This window comes from Acartia tonsa, chromosome 10 (genome assembly GCF_053477335.1).
Source record: "Acartia tonsa isolate MP-2025a chromosome 10, ASM5347733v1, whole genome shotgun sequence".
In the NCBI taxonomy this organism is placed as follows: Eukaryota; Metazoa; Arthropoda; class Copepoda; order Calanoida; family Acartiidae; genus Acartia; species Acartia tonsa.
Window position 1 is genome coordinate 12,842,972 of NC_137269.1, and position 25,201 is coordinate 12,868,172.

At 32.5% G+C, this 25,201-nt stretch overlaps 2 protein-coding genes and 2 long non-coding RNA genes across 6 annotated transcripts in view; 2 read left to right on the forward strand and 2 right to left on the reverse strand.

The window, feature by feature from the left end:
- The first annotated feature begins 240 nt into the window (after positions 1-240).
- LOC145329434 (uncharacterized) overlaps positions 241-25,201 on the forward strand; it is a 48,283-nt gene continuing 23,322 nt past the window's right edge. The window contains exons 1-4 of one of the 2 annotated variants that reach the window (XM_080173550.1): positions 241-524; positions 3,439-3,656; positions 4,090-4,268; positions 4,573-4,639. In XM_080173550.1, the coding sequence (XP_080029676.1) occupies positions 492-524; positions 3,439-3,656; positions 4,090-4,268; positions 4,573-4,639 (497 nt within the window). In that variant the 5' untranslated portion in view covers positions 241-491. The remainder of the gene's footprint in view (positions 525-3,438; positions 3,657-4,089; positions 4,269-4,572; positions 4,640-25,201) is intronic. The other variant, XM_080173551.1, reaches the window with a different exon arrangement.
- Positions 6,607-11,626, reverse strand: LOC145329435 (uncharacterized). 2 transcript variants are annotated; one of them, XR_013882901.1, is made up of 4 exons: positions 10,062-11,626; positions 9,591-9,657; positions 9,294-9,361; positions 6,607-8,865 (listed from the first exon to the last, which is right to left on the reverse strand). It is a non-coding gene; the product is annotated as an uncharacterized LOC145329435 (long non-coding RNA). The 2 variants fall into 2 exon arrangements; XR_013882900.1 differs by having other exon boundaries at positions 9,591-11,626.
- LOC145330338 (uncharacterized) lies at positions 11,945-15,194 on the forward strand. The gene is made up of 4 exons (XM_080174971.1): positions 11,945-13,173; positions 13,706-13,821; positions 14,086-14,257; positions 14,725-15,194. Exons 1-4 carry the CDS (start codon positions 13,146-13,148, stop codon positions 15,192-15,194), a joined length of 786 nt encoding a protein of 261 aa, XP_080031097.1. The 5' UTR covers positions 11,945-13,145.
- On the reverse strand, positions 16,649-23,548 carry LOC145329424 (uncharacterized). Its single transcript, XR_013882897.1, has 6 exons — positions 22,639-23,548; positions 21,367-21,427; positions 20,153-20,230; positions 18,556-18,624; positions 17,466-17,538; positions 16,649-16,906 (listed from the first exon to the last, which is right to left on the reverse strand). It is a non-coding gene; the product is annotated as an uncharacterized LOC145329424 (long non-coding RNA).

A 25,201-nucleotide genomic window follows, 5' to 3' on the forward strand; every position in this document is an offset into this window, starting at 1 on the left:
TTTATTTTTTCATATAAAAATGTTTATAATAAGATACATTACTTGATTTTTCAGTATTTTTTTCGCTTTTATGGATGTTGCCATCCTTGTTTAAAGTACATTTAAATCACGAAACCTCAGAATAAGAGCGTAGAATTTGTGTGTGTCTCAATGTAACGGACTCGCTCTCGCAACTCCCTGGCGACCAAGCCTCGCATCCTCACAGCTAAAATTCTGTATAAATATCTCGTCGTCCGCTAAACAATGTTTAGTCGCTTACACATCCGACGGAGGAAAAGAGAAAACAAAGATTTTAAAAAATATTATAAGTGATAACGAATAGTTAAATAATAATATTGACAAATTTATTGTTTGCTTAATCAGTTATAAATAAATATATTATACTACAGTTATAATAAAACACTTATACATAAACTACTTGCAAACTCTAAACTAACGTTAAAATATGCAGAAATTAATTGGTTAGTTTGTTCTTATTTGTTTTGCACATAATGATCGAAGAAAAAGATCTAGATGCATCTAAGGTTAGTTTTTAAAAGCGAAGCTTTTCTACAATCAGGGCAGGTTCATTTAACGCTTCTCGGAACGGTTAGCTATTATATTTGATTTAGGCATGTTAGAATTGTCCTATGGATTTCAGACATGATGATTCTTTTATTAGTTGGGTAGGATTTACAAAGCTTGGTATATCTATATTTTTTTATCAGAATGTCTGTACGTCCATGTACATGTTACATCTTTTTTACAACATTGTTTTGTGGTATAATTATCCTATTCTCATATGTTTTTTAGATTTTTTATTTTTAAGACATCAAAGTACAATGTTATAAGCACATTATCTCTATAAGGAAGCCCTAAAAGTTTAGCAGTTTAGCAGAAAACTTACGATTTTGTTAAAGATTTACATATATTTATATTTTGCTTATTCAGTTCTAACATTCTAGAAGAGTTAATGCTCGTTAACCACTGAACCAATGTTTTTCTTTTACAATTTAGCTTTTATAATTTTATATCTATTTTGGGACACCCTCCTAAGAGAAATCACCCAAAGAAAAAAAAAACCATCCCATTTTTTTTACTTTCAATTTTAAAAACTAAAATCTAAAGGGGGGGTGGGGGTTGGGCCTACATAAGGGATCATCTTGTTTATTATTTTCAGGAATGTATATTGTGTATCCCTTAAAATCCATGCAATACTGCGCTACTTTATAAAACAATTGTCCATGTTTTTCTTTTTGTTCACTTTGAGCATATTTGCATATAATTAATTTCTACTTGAAACAAATAAATCTTCACTATTTTTACTTTGCAAAATTCCAGGGCTCGGCAGCCGTAGCTGCATTCTGCACCATTTTTTCTTCACAGGTGGCAGCCGCCTACAGCTTCAGACCCATGTACACAAAAATAAGAATAATTCGTAGATTTATTTTCGTGGATTTTGTTTTGCCTCAAATATGTTTTTTTTTCAGTTGCCTTTGAGGCATTCATCTACTGCTGTACTCACCCTCCCCAAAAAGATTGGACATCCTTCTTTATTTGTCTTCTATATGAATGTTTTTTTTTCTAACATGAAAAAAGTCTTATGCAATTATGTTGTAAAATTATACATATTACAAACAAATAGGAAAAATCCTGAAACTTGCTAGCTATTTATTCCCGTCGTAGCCCCACAATTATATAGAATTATATGGCCACAAAATGTAACACGTCATAATAAAATCGATACATTACTACTTTGAAGTTGTACCAGATTTTCATGTACTCTGAAAAGTGATGATCGCAGATGGCTAGAATAACGATACCCCCAATCCACTCTCTTTACCCCATGCATTCCCCTTCTAATGGATGTATGAATCGATCAATAAATTAGGTCCATATTAGCAAGCTAAATTGAAGACAAATTGGTAAGAAAATCACATAGCGTTCTTTAGGGACTGAAGGACAGATAAAGTAAATTAAAGAGAATCTTTGATGCTAAAAACTAGAAAGTAGCAGACTTTATTGTTAACTGTCTAAATCGGATGGACGGACAAACTTACGTGTATGTATGTATACCCTTGTTATAAGTTAGATTTGCTACTATGAACATCTTCAGCTTCAGAATAAAAAAAATTTAGATTCTACTCACATATTGGCGATTCATACAAAGTACTCTGGTAAGCACACATAACCGACCCCCCTCCCCATCCCATTATTTTGAGAAAAAAATAAGGGGAGGGATGTCTTCCGTTTGTTTGATTATGACTTTGGGTCAGGTTAGGTTAAATTGGGAACTGGGTAGCTACGAAAAGTTAGGGCAAGTAAGATAAAAGAAAAAACGACCACATCCCCCTTATTTTTATAAAAAAAAGGGTGGGGGGGGGGGTATCATGCTTAACCGGCACTTTGTGTGAAATCACACCACATATTTGTTGTAAAGAATATATATTGCTAATACAATAGCCAAGTCTAGACATAAAAAGAAATATGTATTTAGAATCGAGGACGATTACGTTCGAAAGAACCAACAGAAACTAGCAGGTCTCCGCGTCAGCCACGTGTAAACCTAATTTAAATCGTCATATTATAACTTTTAAATTCAACTAGATGCCTAAACCTGTTCCTAAACAGACAATCCATCATTTCGGATTTTTTTTGCACCTAAACAGGTTTAAATTTGAGGCTTATGTGCGGCTGCCAAGACGTTTCTAGTAATGTACAATAGATTCATTTTTAGTTGCAATTATACTTGCAAATTTCATGTGATCGGGTGTATACATATATTTGGTTCATATCGCCAAATCGCAAAATACTGTGTATATCATGTAAAATATCTCTCAAAATATCCTTAAGCCAAAAAAAATCTCGTCAAAAAAGACAACTTTAAATATGTAGCGATAGTCTTAAGAGTTAAAGCAAAGCTACTCTTTTCAATGTTAGAATTATTTTTAAAAGCAAAACTTTTCAATAAATATAGTTGGTCGTAGGTAAGATGCAAATTTCAAGGACTCATTTTTTTCAAGCGACCTATTTATGACAGAATCTGTAATTTTATGCAGATCTCCTAGATGCTAGGGATGAAGCCGTAAAACTTAAAGCGTATATACCATATACATATGTAATACATTAATTAGCTTCTTTTAAGAGACTTTCTTACAAAATTTAAGAAAAATTAATATTTTCTTAGAGAATTATCTCACTCATCCATTAATACTTTTGAAATTAGAGAATGTTTTAATTTCAAGTACATTTAATTAGTCAGCTTTTTTTGTATATTTATTCTGACAAAAGACAACTTTTTATAGATAAAAATAGATTATCTTGGATGCTTTAAAAATAAATATTATATTTTTATGTGTACTTGCATAAAAGATTGGTATTTAAATCTAAAAATAGTAATTACGGGATGTATTTTCAAGAAGTTAGAATTAGTTAAAATTTTGAATTATTTTGTTTCAGCGCAAAAAGAGCTTATTCTCTTCATTTACCCGAAAAAGTCGGCTCTTCAGTCGGTCAGACTCCTCTCCCTCCCCTTCTCCATCTCCACCTGACCAAGCACTGGACACTTCCCCCTCTCCTCCTGCCCTAGACAACCTTTCCCTGCGTCGCCAACCACAGCTGGAAAAGCCCGCCAAATTTGAAATGTTGGATCCCTTACGGATTAGAAAAGATAGAAGGTGAGTAATTTATCAATTATTAGCGGTTACGCCCCTAGAAGCGTCTATGGGAACTTTTAGTAGAGGAGGGGGGGGGGGGGTTAATTTCTCCTAGGAAAATGCAGATACCCTCTCCCAAAATAGTTATAAACCTTCCCTTGATCTATAAGAAGCTTGACTGTAAAGAAGATTCATATCAGTTCAACGGATTGCGAGATCCTTCACTACAGACAAGAAAGTTTAATACTTTATATAATCAGATTAATGTGAGGCTTTCTATAGATTAAGTATTTTAGATTATGTATCAAAATGAAAATAACAACACTAAAAAATCCAACGGTTTCAATCCTTGAACTCATGGATACCAACATAAAGATAGACAGACAGGTAGACAGATAGACATTCTCTTACTTTTATTTATAAGAAAATAATTATTTTTATCATTTAAAAATAGCAGCACTGGAGATGCCAACATTATACTGGACCACTCAACCACAATTACCTCAAACCAAGTCAGCAACCCGGAGGACAGACTAGCAGCTAGCAAAGACGACAATCGTGAACCAGAAATTGGCGGGAAACCTGCAGAGTTGTTGCGGAGCACAAAATCCTGCTATGTCAAGTCGCCTTCAGGTATTAGTCACTTTTGAATTTAGCTTCTTCACCTCTCCAAAAATTTGTGTTTGTGTGTCTGTAATAATGTATGTCACTTACAGTTTGGCATTAACTTCTCCAATTTTCGGCTACGAGCAATGGAAAATTACTTTTAGTCGTTCTATGTAGTTACCAGATTTAAATCTGCTAAAACAGTAAGATGTTCTGATGATCTGACTATATAAAATTTGAGTAACTTTCGATTTTGTTTTCTATTTTTATGCAGCTATGTTTTTTTTTCATTCAAAGGAAACATAAAAAAAATAATATTTTTTCCTTTTAGAATCCACGAAAAAACTGTTACAAACCTCGAATTCTCTTCCATTTAACCCATCACCCGGCCATCAAAGGTAAGATAGCTCATAGCTATGCTGCTTTCTTTTTATTTGCTCTTGGTAATCATTGTAGTTCAAAATAACCATTTCTGTAGATTAAATTTCTCGGTCGAATTTAGCCACTTCTAATTGTATGAATGACTTAAAACTTAAATCTTAATTTGTATATAATTAAAGCAATCAACTCATGAAAATTTGTTTTTATTTATGCTACTGCATGCTTAAATTTATATAATCATATATTTGTTTCTAAAAGCAATAAGAATTACGACATCCTTTAATGCAAAGGTCTAAAATAAGACGAAAATTGACCCTTGAAGTTAAGTAAATATATGTAGGTATCACCATGCCAATTTTGATCAATAGTACAATTATACAGGGATCTAAAGGGATTAGACAATGGTCGATAAATTGATGTACATGTCCAATGATGATCCACAAAATCACCACTTCTGTAAGTTAAAATTTGTGGTTGAAACCTTTGAATACTCAACTAAATTAACCAACCAATCAAAAGTCCCCAAAGTTGTTAAGCCAACGAATAAGAAAACGTAATTAAAAAACACTTTTGGGACAAGTGTAATAATTAGCCCATTGTCCGCCCTCTCTCTGATGATTCTATCATGCTTAAATTAACGTTATGTACGAACGGACGGATGGACCCTTATTATATAAAAAGCTTTGCTTTTACAAACGTGTTCATTTTTAAGGTTTAAGTTTGATTTCTATTTCAAGCTATTGCGATTCATACATTTAAGCATTTAATAGGCTTTATGGTTTTTGCTAAAAAATTATATGCTTAAGGTTTCTTTTGCAGAAATATAAACCTTTAAAATAGTTGCATCCTTTTAAATTTGTTATAAAAAATGTTTTTTATATAAAAGTTAATATACATGTAAAACCCAGGTTCTACGAAATACCATAAAAAAAGAGTCGTTTTACCAGAAAAGTGGTAAAGCTGGTCAACCTGGTATAATATACCAGTTTCGTGGTAAATTTTACCAGCAAAAATTTTAGCCAAAAAATTAGTCAAATTTTACCATTTTTTTTGTAAAATTTGACGAAACAAAAAAACCCGTTTTTTGTGTTTTAAATAAAAAACAGCTCTTCATAATCAGTTGTAGTACTTTAAAATAATGACTTTTATACAATGAAGCCTAAATTTAAATTTTTTTTTTTTTTTCAATTTTACCACTTTTGGAAGTTTTACCAAAAATGTGGTCAATTTTACAACTCTATTTTTCAGGTTAAGTCCGAATTTTCGGACTTAGACAAAAAAACACAATTTGGTCAATTTTTACCAAAAAGTTGGTAAAATTTGACAAGGTATTTTTTTAGGCTAAGTCCAGATTTTTGGACTTTGCCAAAAAAAATGAACTTGGTAAAATTTGACCAACTTTTTGGTAAAAATTGACAAGGTAAATTTTTAGGCTAAGTCCAAATTTTTGGACTTTGCCAAAAAAAAAAACTTTGTAAAATTTGACCAACTTTTTGGTAAAAATTGACAAGGTAAATTTTTAGGCTAAGTCCAAATTTTTGGACTTTGCCAAAAAAAAAAACTTGGTAAAATTTGACCAACTTTTTGGTAAAAATTGACAAGGTAAATTTTTAGGCTAAGTCCAAATTTTTGGACTTTGCCAAAAAAAAAAACTTGGTAAAATTTGACCAACTTTTTGGTAAAAATTGACAAGGTAAATTTTTAGGCTAAGTCCAGATTTTTGGACTCTGCCAAAAAAAAAAACTTGGTAAAATTTGACCAACTTTTTGGTAAAAATTGACAAGGTAAATTTTTAGGCTAAGTCCAAATTTTTGGACTTTGCCAAAAAAAAAAACTTGGTAAAATTTGACCAACTTTTTGGTAAAAATTGACAAGGTAAATTTTTAGGCTAAGTCCAGATTTTTGGACTCTGCCAAAAAAAAAAACTTGGTAAAATTTGACCAACTTTTTGGTAAAAATTGACAAGGTAAATTTTTAGGCTAAGTCCAGATTTTTGGACTCTGCCAAAAAAAAAAACTTGGTAAAATTTGACCAACTTTTTGGTAAAAATTGACAAGGTAAATTTTTAGGCTAAGTCCAGATTTTTCCAAACAAACATCCTTCTACTTAATGATAAAAATCGCAAATAAAATATAATGAGGAAATATTCAGACCTAATACTTTCCAAACAAACATCCTTTTACTCAGCACTATTTGCTTTCGTTATATGGAATATGAAATTAATAAAATATGATGATAATGATTTTATTTAGAATTTATTTCATATTATAACATAACAGGTCATATAGATATTATCCAGGTCAATACTGAAACTACAAAAGATTGGCATCCAAGATAACAACAGTCTAGTACTGATGCCTAAATGTCGATTGATAACAGTGCCACCTGGAGAGGGAAATTGTAATGCTGCTTTTATGGAGATTAATGTACTGAAGAACAATCAGGCAAGTCTCCTACCTGGAGGTACTCTGACTATTTGGCTGGAAGTTATAAAACCTGGACCTGAAAGTGCAGTATCCTGTCTCTCTGGTGACCTGGAGAATTGTTTTGAGGATCCAGAGTTTACTGATTGTTTGATAGAAACTAGTACCTCCAAATTAAAAGTGCACAAGTTTATACTTGCCTCAAGATCTCCAGTATTTAAGGTAGGTTTTTCCATTCTTACTTGTTAATTAAATTCTTGTCAATATTTTTAGGTAAATTTTTAGGCTAAGTCCAGATTTTTCCAAACAAACATCCTTCTACTTAATGATAAAAATCGCAAATAAAATATAATGATGATAATGATTTTATTTAGAATTTATTTCATATTATAACATAACAGGTCATATAGATATTATCCAGGTCAATACTGAAACTACAAAACTTACTAGTATCGTTTCTGTAAATAACATTTTTTAGAATTTTAGCTTGTGGAATGTTTGGAGCTCTCGAGTAGAACTTAATTAATAAACACCGATTGGGCGAATTGTAATCAATACGCTTTATATGTTAAAGTCAATATTTTTTAGAATTTTAGCTTGTGGAATGTTAGGTGTCAACATTGTCGTCATAATAAACACTGATTGTAATCAATACGCTTTATTTAAGTTAATTTTAACTGACTAACAGAATATTCTCTGTTCAACATTGATCGTCATAATAAAACTTATTAGTATCGTTCTGTAAATTATTTGTTAATTTTAACTGACTAACATATTTTCTCGGTTCAACATTGTCGTCATAATAAATAATGAAATTTTTTGTATAATCTGTGACTGTTACATCTTGAGATGGAACTCTAGTTGTTCTCCATGGAACTGCAAAGCTCCACACTTCAAAACTGGTTCAACTCCAAAATCCTGAAAAAGAATATTCATTTTTAAATTAAGCAATTAAAGGATTAACAAATCAAAAAGGCCTTACAAAAAGGAAAGTTAACGGTTTTGGGAAAATTTCATGGAGAAAGTAGATACAGCTTGTGTACGTGCCTGCTTATTAGAGAAAGTTTAATTCAGTTATCAATACATAACCAGACTGAGAGAAACTAAGAATGTCTTATAACGGGAATTTGGAGTTATGGTATGAATTAAATAGTCGTATGTTAGTTTTAAGAGAGAGTCTAGAGATTAGAGCCAGAACTGACAATGTCGAGATCCAGAGGGAGGTTTGTAAGAGGTTATATCAACATGGATGGATTACTACACATCTTAATCGCTGCCGTCCTTCCCCTCTGCTGCCCGCCGCTGCCCAGGCTGCCGAACTGGCAGCTGTTCTTCACGAAGTAAACATGCACGAGGATGAATGTAATGCTGTTTAGATTTTAATAATATCCTGAATGTACTGTTTCAATAATATAAAGTAGTAAAATCTAATTTTAAATAGCTACCTATCTAGTACATTATTTTTATGTATTAACTTTTGTCTAACCAGTTTAATATCTATCTAATAAATTTAATAATAGCTTAATTGTTAATATAATTTAGTATACAGTTTCATAAAGGTAGTTCGATGTGTGTCTGTGTATATTAACTTCATATTTGTTATGCTTGTATACATGGAAACTACCTTTTGGGGCCGAGGTGTTGCCGTAGTTGCGTGTAGGATTATTCCAACTATCTTTTATTACAAATAATTAAACACTTACTTTTAACGGATGAATTTCTGACGGCAACAGCTTCATGTTGGTGCAAGAAATGTTCCACGGTCGAATTGCGGTCAGCTTATAATCGGAGAATAAACCCAGCTGTGTGCGAAGCTAAACCTGAAAAAGAATATTAATTGAAATATAATTTATATATATTTTTAATATTATTTTACATAAAACACATCTTATAATATCTTTCTATTAAGGGTATAAAAATTCGTTACGCTTAAAACAATCATAAACCTTAAAGGGCGAATATAGGTTGGATATAATATGAGCTTATTTCAAAGGTGCTATTATATAGATTATAATAAATAATTTAAAGATAATGACATATCTAATTGTATTAGTCTGTTTACAGCTTATAAAACCTGTCTAACTCAAGATAATATTATGTAATTAGTGTGGTTCCCTAAGAACTCAAACACTCTACCATAACACAAGGCTTCGTAGCAAGGTTGAATTAAAAAGGCTTCGTTAAAGGATAGTCTTAATAACATGGCCTAAAATATCCATGTTCTTATTAAAATTATTTTAACACTTACTTCTATGTAAACCATTCACTAATTGCAGCGCCCATATATTTTCTCACGAATCTGATTCCTGGTTAAGTCTGAAAAACAATATTAATTGAAATATAATTTGTTAATATTTCTATTATTATTTATATATATTAATAGTAGAATACTTTAAATATTAAGAATAGGATAAAAAGTCGTTCTTATATCATATATCAAAAAGGTTTAAAAAATTATAAAACAAACAGTTTATCGAAGCAGCTTAAAACCATGCGTAAGGTCCTAAATTATATTGATTTTTTATTACATTATTTAAACACTTACTTCTATCTCGCCAATCTTTAATTGCAGCGCCCAAATAGTTATTTCTGATGAATCAGTGTTGCTGAACCTGAAAAACAATATTCAATTTAAATATAATTTATTAATATTTCTTTTACATTCATATATATTAAACCCGGATTATTTAATATTAAGAATAGGATAAAAAGTGTTTCTTAGATCAAATCAAAAAGGCTTAAAAAAGGCTTAAAACAATTATCCTATTATATAAATATATTAATATTGTTCTCTTTTACAACGAAGCTTTTTATTTTTTTTAATCTATAGCTGAAACTCAAATTAAAAATAGGATGAGGCCTCGACTTTTCTCTTCCTACTTTAAGTGCCCCTAGAGGCTTCTAAGGGGCATAGCCGCTAGTAAAACTTAAACCGTTAATCGAAGGCAGCCTAAAACCGTACGCTCAAGGTCCTATATTATTAATGTTTTTATATTAAAATTATTTAAACACTTACTTTTACGCAAACCACTCTTTGATTGCAGGGTCCATATACTAACAGCCAAGACTGAAGGTGGACACGTACTTTTTTAAACTTCTGACTATCATCTCTTTGATTGCAGGGTCCATATATCAACACTAACAGCCAAGACTGGTAGACAAGTACTTTTTTAAACTTCTGAATATATAGCTCTCTAGGCGTTCTTAACTGACATTCATATAAATCTTGTGACATGGACCATCTCCTGTCAATCATACTTGGATATAACACGTATTTTCTCTAAGAGACTTGAACTATAACACTCATTGTTTACAATAGTTTTCAATCGGTATAGCGGCATTCATGCACATGCTCTGTACAGGTATACAACTTTATATTGAAAAATATTTCTTTTATATCCATTGCAATATATTTTTTTATATTTTATCGATGATATTTCATTTAAGTCATTGCAAAAATATATTACATTCACATTAAAAAAAATTTACATTAATTTAACTTTCGTAACCCTGTTTTCAGATGATAAAATCAACGTGCTGGACAAAGTTGCCAAACTTTAAAAAACACCTTATGTATATAATATCATTTTAATATTTTACCGGTTAATTAATTAAAACTGCATAACTTATATAATTCATGAAATGTTATTATTCGTTGCAATTTTACGATTAAAAATATAACTGTCTTGCAAAGTGTTTTGCCACCTATTCAATCTGTATGTTGGCAACCGTAACTTTCCATCGGCGCAATAATTCAACTGGACTATATGACTACGGTGCATTTTTGTATTTTAGTAATCATTTTTAGTGAAATTACAGTGAATTTTGAAGTTAATATGTATCATTCTGTTTTATAATTCAAATTTTATCATTAATTATTGAAAATTCTTTCTAAAATATTCTTCGTATTCGTTTTTTCTCCCATTTTTGGGACTCTTTTTAGCTTACGTAATATACAGGACTTTTTTAAATGTAAAATTAATAAATATATGTCTTGCACCGTAGTATAAACGGATTGTCGCAAATATAGGAGTACAATTATAAGAATGAAACTACTTTTTTGGCCCAGAGGTGCCGGAGGCACTGGCTAAAAATAACTGTTTTTAATCTTATGCTTTTAGATTTTTATATTCGTAGAAAACCATGCATATAATACGATATGCTAGTTACCTAGTTTTTTGGCGTATGAATGAGAACACCTGTTCCTATCCACCGGATTCGAATGAATACGAGCTATTTTTATTTTGTAATTTTTTATTTCTTAAATATTCTACCTTTTCAGATAGTTCTGAATAACAGGCTATTCAAGTCAATCACCTGGGTACGCGTACATCATAATAACAGGTATGGGTGTATATTAGCTGTATAAGATTTATTTTTTTTCTCCTGCTACAAAATTTGTTTTAAATAAATAGGGGGGGGGGGGGGGGAAGTTTTGACACATTTGCGTAAACAGGGAGTATAGGCTTTATCTTTGGACTGAGAGTATAGGTTATTAGGGATAAAATCATTCTTATATGATGAATTTTCCCAAGTTTTAATATTTTTTGGATAGGCCTCCAGGTTCCGGAGCTCCAGGCCTTCCCCCCCCCCCCCCCCCTTGTTTAAGGACAAATAAAATACCGGAAAGTTAAAAAACATTAATCACACCCCTCCCAAAAATAAACAAGACAAACAAAATAATCATTCCTCAAATTAGGATGGATCCATACCAATACCACGAGCTGCATGACAGATGGGACGCCCTCATGGTTAGGATGTTGAGACTCTTCTCCAAGTTAAATATTCGAGTTCAAGAAGAATCATGTGGCATTGATGACGCTGCTGAAATAGTAAAACTGTTATACCATCACGGTTGGGTAGAGACACAATTAAAGAAGAATGAACCTATGCCGAGAATCTCTACGAGAACGAGAGACCCCGCCTGGATGATACCGAGAGATATGTCATTGACCATGAAGCCGACTGTGCACCTTTCCTCACCAACGTCAGCCCTTTTTTCTAAATAAAACCCAGAGTAACAAGGTAAAAACTACGAAATTATTGCAGGGGTGTATATTCTGCTCCGGGGGGGGGGGGGGAGGGGAGGGGGAAAAAAGAAATAAGTGGATCAATGATGGAAGTTGCTTCAAATCACCTGCTCTTGTTCATGGCTAGTTGTCTTTTGTAGCAGGGGAAAAAATTGTTTTTAACCAAAAAATGTTTCAGAATTCTTTGAGTTTCTTCATTAAAAAACGCTTTAGTTTTCTCATTTTTAATTCAATGTTCTTTCCTTTCAGGGAAGAGAAAGGAGAAGCTAGGAGAAGCCGAGCTCGCCGCCGGCGATTTCATCCAGCCTCCGGATATCCATGCTGAAAGCGAATTTTAATTGTAATTTGTGGCGTTATCCTCTTAGAAAATTTTGTTTGTATTATTTAACTCCCCATCCCCCCCCCCCAAACTAAATTGCTGGGTTAGGTTAGGCTAGGTTAAGTTATACGGCTAGGTAGAGGCCAGGCGCCGTTTTTCTAGGGGGGGGGGGGGTATTTCCTAAGAGGATAACATCAATTTGTTCTTTCAGAACATTTACGTTAACCTCTCTTTGATTGCAGCGCCCATATATTTTAGAATTAAGTACCCATGGTGACAGTGATCGAGCCCCACTGGTCGTGCAGATATATAATTTCCTGCATATAAACATTAATAAACATTATTTACCCCTAAAGCCGACGATTACGTATGCACGTGTACAGTTTTTTAAGCTTCTGGCTATAGCTCTCTAGGAGATCTTAATTGATATGTTTTATTTTTTGTTTTTGTTTTTTGATATTTTTGTTATGTTGTTTTATATTATTTATTATTATTTATTTTATAGCAAATTAACAAATTTTCTGGGTTCAACATTGTTGTTATAATAAAACTCCATGCAACTGCAGAATTCTGCAAAAGTCACGACCAGTGGGGCTCGATTATATATGCGTTCGTCGGCTTTTCAGGGAAGGCAGGAAATTTATATAGGTATTATCCAGGTCAGGACTGGAACAAACAAAATTTTATGTATATATTGTATATAGTTATTTTTTTCAAAGTAAAAAAATGTCAGACCAACGCTGGATGACGTATGTATAATTGGATCACAATTTTGATAGGTAAGTTTAATTAATTTTATAGACAATCAAAGAATAAATAAGGGTATTTTCTTATGTTTGTAACTCTAACTCTTTATTTTGTGAGTTCCTTTGACATTTAATTTTGGTTTCAAAAAGTGTCACTCCCCCCCCCCCCCCTTTTTTGCTTTCTCCTTCTTTCGTTATATGTAAACAAGTAATAACCTTATTATTATAACCAGGGGTGTATATTCTGCACAAGATTTATTTTTTTTCCCCTGCTACAAAATTTTTTATTTTTTTTCCCCCCTAGATTTTTCTGAAAAAGTAGGGGGGGAAATAGAAAAATATTTAAAGAACTCTATATTTCATTTATTTTATCCCTCCTACCACACATTTTTTTAGTTTTTTTAACCAAGGAGGGGGGCAAAATGGAAAAAATGTTTTCAGTTTTCTTAATTTTTACATTTTTTTTTCCTCCAACCACTTATTTTTTATTCCCCCCCCCCCCCCTGAGCAGGGGATCCCATGCAGAATATACATCCCTGATTATAACATATACTTCTTATTTCAGGAGTTACCTATACACCCCTGTTAGACGTTATTGAAATGGGAGACAATTTGATTGGTACACTCTCTAAAGCTCTACTGAAGCGTATAAGAAGTGGAGATAAGACGAAAAATGTACAGGTGACTTTTTACAACTAATTATTTCTACATATTTAAGATGAGACCTTACTTTTCATTACTGTACTTAAAGTATAATCTATGCTCGACTTTAATTTCTATTTTTCACTTGCAGTCAGCGCACTATAAACATGCTTGCTCTTACACCAGTATAGTCATATGTACTGTAATCAATTGACACGTGTAGCTTGCCCAAATAACGATCCATAACAACTCCCCTATATTATTTTAAATAAGTAATTCACTAATTATGTAATCTTTTTCCAGTTGCAGCATAAACTGAGGTCCATAAGAAAACTCTTCTGTAAGGTAACGAGAACCAGAAAATGGCGCATGCAGAAACATCAACAAAGTGAAGACAGTCAGCCATTACTAGAAGAAGAACAGCAGGAGGATTTGATGGATGTGGAATATGAGAACGAAACTGCATCGTCAAAAGGTAACCTACAATATCTGTAATATAAAGTAGAACGATGTCGGTCTGTCTGTTTGTTGTTTGTTTGTCCAAATTCCCACAAACATTGTCTCCCAATTTTTGTTTTTTATTTTCCTTTCAATCTAAATTTCAAACAATTGGTTTGATCAAACGTTAGTTAAGTTTGTCTCAAGATATCCTTGTTCCAGGGGTGTATATTCTACATGGGATCCCTTAACCTAACCCACCTTCACCCACTCTCTACATTTATCTACTTTTTCTGGAATTTTTAATTTTTTAACTTTCTAATTTGACTAGTTTTTCTTTACGGCATTATCCTTATACTAAAGTAACAGGATGTCTGTGTGTCTGTTCAAAAGGATCTTGCTAACCGCTGAACCGATTGGGTTCTCCTTTACAGGGTACCTTCACATAGGTCCCGGGAAGGTTTATAACTATAAAACACCATGTTTAACATCGTATTTTTTTAGGTAAAGTTTGTACAGGCTGCAATACCAACTTCACAAAGGAAACCGAAAGTATATGTTATCAATGCTACGCAAACCAAGTTTTGGAGCGATTAAATAACAATCCTGAAGAAACAAACTACATTAATATTGTTGTAGACAATATTAACAACAATAATACCAACGATAATAATGATGCAGACAATGACAGCATTCAAGATGCCGAGGACTGGGACCACGTCGAATTGTTTGATATACCTGAAGATTATTTTGACCCAGATGATGACGATGACCCTGATGACGAACCTGATGGCGAACCTGATGGCGATCATGACGGGGATCGCTTCAAACATCTTACAGAACTTGAGAAAGAAATTGTTAATGATTTCAGAAGCGTTTGTGTTCTAGACAACCCCATCTCTCACAACAAAGTTAGAATCATCCTGGCGATTCTGAAACGCTCGTGTATTTTCAAAGAACCACGTACATCTTAGTTTTGAAATATATATTTTCCCTAACAGGCATAGAAGAGTTGAGTATAGAGGGTTATCCGTACTTATTTTTCGTGTAGATTTAATATCTGAAGCCAGATTTTACAAAGGAGTTGCTGTTTTCGAGATATAAGGGGTAGTAAATAGCCCCTAAGTAAAAAAATAATGATACCGAGAAAAAGCCTTTTCATTTTCACAAGAATAAACGCTTAGTGTAAAAATAATAAAATCAATTTTATTGATTAAAAAAATATTATTATATTTTGGGTATTTTACAAAAAGCCTTTTAATAATATTGCCAAGGAATATAGAGAGATATTTGTTTACATTATGCAAACAGCTGTTTTATGTTTGTTTATATTATGCAAAACATATGTTTCATATCTAATATGAAATACCTGGACAATGTAATACTTAATATGAAGGGGTATAATAGAAGAAAAATATACACTGTATATCTTATATGATTGGCTACGATTAAAGAGGCTTTTAAGGACACTTGACAGAAGGGGTGGAGTCAACCCTAAACTTTGCATTAGTTTTAAAAGAAACGGTTGTAAGAGTTAGTTTTTAAGGGACAATTTCTCTTTGGGAGGTTGAGGAATCCTCTCTCAAAAGTTCTTAACCTACAATTTATCTACAAGAAGCTTTATTATGACCATATTGGTCCAATGGTTAACACGATCATTCGGTTCACACAGACAGACTAACAATCAATCATTCAGTTAGATAGCAAATGAGTTCGATATACACAAGATCTTATTTAGGTACATCTCTGAGCCAAATCTTGCTTAATTTCTATGCATGATTATATTTTCACTAGCCCTTTAGACAACCAACTCTGTGATTGCACAACTTTTGTCTGGAAGTCCTTACTTTACATGGTAATGAGTTGCAGCTGTTTTGGGCCAAGGCATTCCCCTGTTCTAACTATTCATATCACGCACTTCACAGAGCAGCAGTAGGAACCTTGTAACATCTTTGGCAATGACGCAGCAAGATTACTTTTTGGTTTGTTATAGGAAATCTCGAATGAGCTCTTTATTTTAACAAAGCTAAGTCCTAGGATAGCATATGACTTGTTTACTTAAACATTAAAAACTTGAAGTTAAAAAAAAGTAAAGTTTATTGAGAGGGTAATTTTATTTTAGGGACGATTTCTCTTGAGGTGATGGTACCCTGCCCAAATTGTTTTAAACCTTCCCAGGTCCCGTCTGAAGCTACACTGTATAGAACCATATCGGTTTAGCGATTAGCAAGATCCTTAGTTACATACAGACACACACAAAGACATAGATCCTTCTACTTTATTTTTAGGATTAGATGTTTAAAAATTTCTAAGAAGTAGGTACATAAAACTGAAGAAAAAAAGACTGAATTTAAAAATACCCTTTGAAAGATGAACCCATCTTGGTTACAAATTAATTCACTAACATGTACAGATAAAAAATAATCCATTAGAAAAAAATACTTTATTTAGTATCTATTTATTAAAATAAAGTTAACATGACAAATTATATAACATGGCCTGAAATGATATTACAAGGATAACAAAAAAATGTGAATTTGTGTATTTAATTTAAATACATAAAATTTCTTTTTATTAGAACTGAAATAATAACAATTTTAATTTTAATGAAGAGGGAGGGAAAAGAACATCTCACTAACTTAATTTTATAAGAAACAGTAAACTTTCCCGTCTTCTTGGTTCCATCCTAAAAAAAATACATTAAAGTTTACAAAGAACAGGTTTCGAAGGTTTACTTTGTAAAGGGCCTTTAAAAAAAATTACCTACTTTAATTTGACTGCATAACTTAGGTTATTTCTCTACTATTTTTGGCAGATTCGCAAAACGCTTAAAAGCACATCTTAAATCTCCCACAAGTGCAGAAAAAAATATGTCGAATCACCCGTTGATTTTGAGTGAGAATAATAACATTAAAAAATTATAGGGACAGGTAGCTTTATTGCTGAATTAAATTTTCAATTATCTAAGTTTAATCCTCTTATTTACAAGCATCTACTTCTTGTTATTCGTGGATTTCTTTTGTATAATTGTTTGAGCTTTATACTAATGGGTGTTGTCATCCTTGTTATTACTATTCCTCATATTTTCATTCATTTATCGTTGCAATATAGGTTAAAATTGAATGTTGAAATAGTTTAAAGTATTAACGAATACGCGTTTTCAACATTACCACTATTATTTTCTTTTTTTATCGGATAGGTAATTATCAAGTACTTAAGAAGCATATAAAGATTAAATTTATTACCTGAAAATTACTTTACTTCTCATATTGATCTTTGTAACTTCAAATGTGCAGGACCAGGTAGATAATTTTGATTCTAAAAAATTATTTATTTCATTATTTTATCTCTTATTTTCGGAGTAGGTAATTTCAAAGTGGACTACTTAATATATTTCAAAGTTTCTCCTCCTGTATTGTCATTCCCCTTAAAAGGGGGAGGGGATTAATGCAACCATCTTGTAATTAATGAGTAAATGGCACTTAGAATTCGAATTTCCATCTGAAATTTTGCATGAGTAATCCTTGGTAGGTCTATTTTCCCTAAATCGAACAAAAAGTTGGAAAAGTACGGCTAACGGCTCAGCCGTTTTTTTGGCTTTATTCGGTTTAAATTAGTCACGAAACCTATCTCCACAATCACATAATACTCTATGCAGCTCAAAAACGTTATCATACGGTTATAGCCGGTAGCTGTTGTTACTAGAAATTTAAAAAATAGTTTTTGGTAGGTATCATTTAACATGAATTAAACCAAAAATATGTTTTAAAAAGTTGATTCCTATGTAATTGATGATAAATTTACCCTGAAAATAGACAAAAATGAGCCGCCAGCAATCACTTTTCCAACTTTTTGTTTGATTTAGGGAAAAAAAGACCTACCAAGGATTACTCATGCAAAATTTGAGATCGAAATTCGAATTTTAAGTGCCATTTACTCATTGATTACGGGATGGTTGCATTAACCCCCCCCTTATCCCTGCTTAAAATGCCTACAATCTTAACCCACAACCGTGGCGCAACCGCTCGTGAATGGTTTTAACTGAAGACGTTAAAAATGGTTCTTTACTGCTTCTATATCAGAGTAGGGGGAATGCCCTGGCCCAAAACGGTCAAAACTCATTACTATGCACAGTTAGAACTTCTCAGAGGTTGTGCAATCAAAGAGTAGGTTGTCTGATGGGTATTACTTAACCTAATACCCAGGTGTTTGGACAGAAAACGAGAGATTTCATGTGATAGTAGGGCAGTATTATCTATCATTGAATGGTGAATATCTATCTAATGAAAAAATAATTAAATCCTCCATTTTTATATCCTACTAACCAAAGCTTACCTAATAATGTAATGTGGATAGTTAGTAAAACTCTTGCTTGGATTTCTTCTCAAGACTGGATTTTTGCAACTAAAAAACATAAGTATAATGGTTTAAGTTTTTATATTGCATCGTATTTTAGACAGCTTTCTATGGATGATAAAATGAAAATATTATTATGTCCGCTGGACTGGTTATGAGTAATACCGAAGTCATGTTTTGTTTCGTATTAAAGATAATTTTTTAAGAATTAAAAAAGTGATCAAAAATTATTGTCAGTTTTGATTGCCAGGAAAAACAAAGCAGCTGGAATTAATCTTTTCATTTTAATATATGTAGAAAGCTGTCAATATGGCACCCCTAAATTCGCCCGCCCCCCACATGGACGTACCTTTCCTGATTTTTTCCCCAAACATATCTATTCTTGATTTTAACAAATGCTCTATAAATCTTTATGTGGGTAATCTTATCCTTGATTTTTTAACTTTTCTACTTATGGATGTTGTATCCTTGTTTACAATACATTGATAACATAAAGATCATCTAAAATGTGGGTTTCACCACCCCCTCCCCCTAAAAAAATGAAAAAATAACCCAGTTCCATGTTAATTTTACCCAGACGTCATTAAGTTTGGAGGAGGGGAGGGGGTAATAAAGAAATAAATTACTGTTTCTTAGGTTAAAAAAACAATGTTAATAAGGCCAAGAAAATAAAACATAGACATATCTTCCTGATTTTGGTGCCTAGTGAGCAGAGAACCTAACTCCCACCAGCCCCCCCCCCCCCCCCCCAGTTGGTTTATTATTGAAAGGGAATAATTTTTCTTCAGAAATAGCCCCTGTGTGTTCCTCCCTTACTTATTTTAAATATCAAAATAAAGGACAGGGATTCTTTGCTTAACTAGGTGCTTTGTGAGGAACCGCCTTAAAATCTATAGTTGGTTATACATATGTTCCCTTTTTTATAATCATATTACGAAATGCTGTGTCCCTATCTTCAAGAATTATCATGCAGAAAGTTTTTTTATCTGTAGCTTAAGATTTCGAAAAGCATTGAATTAAAGGAGTTTTCCATGAAAGAGAAGCCATTATATTTTATAGATTTAAGTCTAAGAATGTTTCTCCTCGTATTCATTCAAATCAGGTGGATAGGAACCGGTTCTCATCCACACGAAAAATCTATGTCTAGCATTATATTATATCCAGCTTTCTACGAATAAAAATGTACAATCATAAGATTAAAACCAGTTTTTTTAGCCCATGCCTTCGGCACCTAGGGGCTAAAAAGCCGTTTATAATACGATGCAAGAAATATCTATTCTCTTATTTATTAGAAACCAATATCAACCGGTGAATTAAAACCGGTTCTCATCCACACGAAAAACTATATCTAGCATCGTATTAAATCGAGTTTTTACGAATATATATAAAAATGTACAATCACAAGATTAAGAGATGCCGAAGGCATGAGCTAAATAACTGTTAATAATCTTATAATTGTACATTTCTTCAGAAAACTGTTTATAATACGACGTGAGAAATAAATATTTTTTTTTCTCTACCCCTTCTAATACATTAGAAGCTAGTGGCGCAACAGCTAGTATTATTTATACCTTACCTGTAATCCATCCATATGTAGAAGTTTGAAATATTCAATGGAATAAGCCACGTAGCATGGTAGAGTTTGACTGTTCACCTAAAATTGTAGGTATTATTTCAATATGTTCTAAAACACCAAAATAATTTTAAAAATGATGCCTTAAATCTATTCAAGTTTTTAAGTATAGTACCTAAAGTTTTTAAAAGCGAATCTTTTTTAAAATAAGGGTTGATCCGTCTGAAACATTAATTTGAATATGCTAGAATTGTCCTACCGATTTCAAACTTTGCATGATTTTCCGATAACAGTTAGGTTATAATCGTTACCAGCAAGTCCGTACGTTCAAAACATGCTAATTATTAGCTTTGTATGATATAATAATTATATTCTTCTGATTTTTTAATAATGTTTCCTGGACAAAAAGATACAATATAAGAGCTAAGCATCTGTATTATTAAATATTAAGAAAAAGTATGTCATTGAACAGTATCCTTTATTTTTGAAAAAAAATTAGACTTAATTTTTTGCTTATGAAGTCTTGATACTCTATATGATGAGTTATTGTTCGTTTTTCCTTCCTTCTGATTTTATAGCTTCGCTTTCATGAATGCTGTCATGCTTATTTTTATACAACTACATTATGTAAGGGGGGGGGGGGGTTAAATGCAACCATCTCGTAATCAAAGTATAAATGGCACTTAGAATTCGAATTTCAATCTAAAATTCTGCATGAGTAATCCTTGGTAGGTCTATTTTCCCTGAATCGAACAAAAAGTTTTGGCTATTTTTAGGGCAAATCTGTCATAAATTACGTAGGCATCAACTTTTTGAAACATAGTTTTGCCCAAAATCGTGTGAAATGATACCTACAAAAAAAAACATTTTTAGATTTCTAGTACCAGCAGCAAATAGTATTATTAGTTTCGTGATGATTTGCATTAGATATTGCCCAAAAAATGGCTAAACGGCTGAGCCGCCAGCTGTTAGCCGTTATTTTTCCATCTTTTTGTTCAATTTAGGGAAAATAGACCTACCAAGGATTACTCATGATGCATAATTTCAGATCGAAATGCGAATTCTAAGTGCCATTTATATATTGATTACGAGATGGTTGCATTAAAAAAACCCTTTAGTAGAAAAATCTATAAGCTTTTTTTCGATTTATCTATTATAATTTAGAAATCAAGGCTGTAATATACTTTTTAGAGAAGCCCTTAGTATATTGTTCTTACCTGGTTATATTAGTCAAGAACTTCTTGCATTGACCTCTCTCTGGCCTTATTGTATTTTATTCTAAATAAGGATAATAGTTAACATTCACATTGTCGTATTACAAACAGCTATCAGTGAATAGTAAAATGGAAAGTTGCAAGATTAACACCAGTTTTTTTAGTCCCGAGAGCCAGGCTAAAAAATGTTATTTTCATATGATTTATATCTTATTTTATGCGTAGAAAAATTGTCTGTAATAAGATACGATAAATATTTTTTTAGAACCGGAATAATCATTTCTTCCTTTTTAAAAGCAAATATAAAATTCAATTATTGTATGTATATTTTTCTTAACTAGTCCAAAGAAAGTGGGGGGGGGGGGGGGGGTAAAATGTGGTGACTTGTGCCACGCCATACCAGCAACTTTATTTAGGGCGCTACTGCCTTAGTTTTAGAGATAATTGTGTAAAATCTTTTGAGTTGTGTCACTAATTACCCCAAGTTTTGGTATCTTTAAAAAAAAACGGCTGCGGGACCGCCGCTCCCGCCGTTCGCCGCCATTTCCCACCACCGTTAAAAAGACCATGTTATTTTTTCAAAAAATTTTTCCCTTATAACCAAAAATAGGTTTTGGAATTCAACTCCCCCCCTCCTAAAGTGCCCCTAGAGTCCTCTAAGGACGAAGCCACTAGTTTTTAATAAAAAAGTAACAGGATCTATGTATGTTAGTACCGAAAGAGCTTGCTAAACGCTCTCGTGCCCCTAGAGGCATCTAGGGGAGTTGCAGATAGTGAATTAAAGTTGTTGGGATTTATTGTCTGAAGCTTAAGACATTAATAACACTAAAAGATTGAGTTTTGTATTAAGGAAGCCTCAAAATGATTTTAGGCTTTATATTTCCAGATATAAAGTTATTTCTCTCCCCCACCCTTCAGAAACAGAGCCTCTAGATGCTAGGGGCGCAACATCGGTAGTATTAAAAAACGAATTATGTGCGTGTGCACGAATGGATCTCGCTTACAGCTGAACTGGTATGGTAGGTCATGGGAAAGTTTAAACCGACCCCCCCCCCCCTCTCCGGATAACATTTTTCATGTGAAGCCAATATATTTTAACAGATAGCTTTAAATAAATAATACACTTTTAAGTAAACAGTACTGAGTATGCTTTAAAATAAAGATCGCGGGCTAATTATATTAAATAATGAGTTCGCAGATTGGAACTGCTTGATTTAAAGAATTAGATAGCTAATTTTAAACCCCTGCTCAATGTTATGTAATATAATAGTTTACCTATTCTGTTAAGCTCTGACGTAAATCCTGCTGCAAACATTTAATGTGGAGATTACTTGCCATTTTAATGAAATCTGAAACATATACGTATTAAAACAAATATTTTCCTTAATAACATGACAAATATAAATAAAGAAAAAGTGTTTGTTGATACACTTAAATAAGCATAAATGGGCGGGTACATGATGGGAATAACAATTAAAACTGATATTTTATTTCATTAAAACAAAATTACGGAACTGAAGTCCAATTGTACTTTCTTGTTGATAATATTAATTAATAATATTTACTGAAAGGTAAAAGTGCGTCCTAATATAATACACATTAAACAATGCTAACATGTATTTATACGTTTGTGTGTTAATGTTTTGAGTGTATGCGCTTATGAATATGATGATTATCTAAAAGACACCGGTCTAGAAAACCCCTTTCCCTTTCTCTATTTCTTTTTCTTCCGCACCCTTACCCTTCCTCCCTTCATTGTAAAGGACTAGGAGGCACGAAAGATTACAAAAAAATTTTAATTCCTGGAAGCAGCGTTGTGCTGCGGGTGTGTGTGTGTGTGTTTCGATATAAAGTAAACAATTAATTAGAAAGAGAATCTTTTATTTACAGCTATTAAGAATGCGGGAGTGTGGGTGTGATGACATTGCCGAGCACCTTGAATGTTGTGTGTGTGTGTGTGTATGTGTGTGTATAGGCAACTTGGTTGGCGTGTGTGTAAGATCGTGTTAATTTCCATATGTTTTTTGAATAAATTAAAAATAACTGCAATGAAGGCTTTTAGTTAAATGACCCAATACTAAATCTGTAAAATATTTATTCTGTTGTATGTATTTTATTTTTTTTACATAAAGCCGCCTTATTCCTGTGAAAATTATAGACCTCTTTCTTGGGTTTCTAATTTTTTAACTTAGGGGCTTTTTATTACCCCTGATATCTCTAAAACGGCAACTCCTATGTTAAATCTGGCTTCAAATATCGAATCTACGCTAAAAATAAGTACACTAATATTAAATAATCTATGCTTGTAAGGGTAAATACATATTACAAAATTAAGATGTACGTGGTTCTTTCCGTCATATAATACATTATTCAAACCCAAATACAAAGTTGAAATCAAAGAAAACAAATATAATCCTACAAATGCTCCTGGTTCACTGATTGAGTGCAGGTATGTTTATATACGATTTAGAAAGCGTAGCATTTCTATAATCATTACCAGAATTTCCGTACGCCATTTTAAACATGTCGATTTTTCTCCTTTTTTAACAACAAACTTTCAAGTGTTCTAATTATCAGTTTGATCATTCTTTGGTATATTGCTTCCTGCGACAACTTGAGAACAATATTATAAGCGAAGCCACTCTATAATTAATTCCTTAAAATTTAAGTATGTGCATAAACCTTATCCTTCTTGAAGTATTTTTTTTTAACAAATTTACTTACATTCAATTTTGGTTCGACTTTAATATTTTTAAATTCAGTTCAGATACTTCACAATTGTTAATGTCCGTTTGTCGTACCGTTACAGTGCTTTGGTTTTTATGGATGTTGTCACCCTTGTTCCATTACTTTTCATCGTAATATTATTTGGAGCCCGATGGTGCAAAATTTCTTTGAATTGTGCAAGTTTTAGTTAAAAATATATTTCTTTTTCCAGATTCCCTACCTATGAGATCCTCCAAGACGCCATCACAGACTTTAAACGGTTGAATGGACAACAGGCCGTTGATGATCATATAACTTTTGACATCTCGGGCGACGGAGTGAAAGCAGCTCAGGGATCTCATATCTCCTATTATACTGTCTGGATTAGGTAAGTAATTAATATATTGTGGATTTGAAAGGGTTGGGTTGGGATAAAGTTCTTTTCATATACAGCATGACCCTCGAAAAAATATTTTTTAGGATTGGCAGCCTATATTTCAAAGGATATCAAAATATTTGTTTTACATCAATTGACAGCCCAGATTTTTAAAGCCAAAGTTTAGGAAACCATTCAATAAACAAATAAGAAAGAAAACTAAGTTTACAATTGATACTTTTTTCTATTGCATACATATATAAAAATCTGTCTTACTGTATACCAGGACTTAATTAATACCATAAGTAAACCTAGTTTTTACCACTTTTACGGTAAAATTTTACCAGCCTTTACGTTTTATAAATCAGTGACTACAATTTTAAGTCTAAGGTATTAAATGCTATTATTATTAATTCTTCTTTATTATTTCAGGTTATTCTTCAACAAGGATTTCAGTGTTATATTGCCAGTCAGCATATTTGAGAAGACGAGGAGGCGTCCCTACAGTTACAACTTTCTGGATAATGTTACCCGATTCATCAACAAACTAATTCAAGAAGGATTACCTGGACATACCTTTCAATGTAGAACCATCATCCACGATGCCGTTGCCAGAGCCGATGTATTCGGCATTCTTGGCCATGGATCAAAAAATGGATGCCCACACTGTGACCTTCCAGGGATGGCTTTTTCACAGACTTATCTCCGTCAAAAGAACTTGGTATTGTTTGAATCAATGAATGTATTTTACCCCAG

Excerpts from the sequence above, each read along its gene's own strand:
- LOC145330338 (XM_080174971.1), top strand. The coding sequence starts at position 13,146 with ATGTATAATTGGATCACAATTTTGATAG. Across the intron at positions 13,822-14,085 it reads ATAAGACGAAAAATGTACAG|TTGCAGCATAAACTGAGGTC; the intron begins GTGACTTTTTAC and ends ATCTTTTTCCAG. Across the intron at positions 14,258-14,724 it reads CGAAACTGCATCGTCAAAAG|GTAAAGTTTGTACAGGCTGC; the intron begins GTAACCTACAAT and ends GTATTTTTTTAG.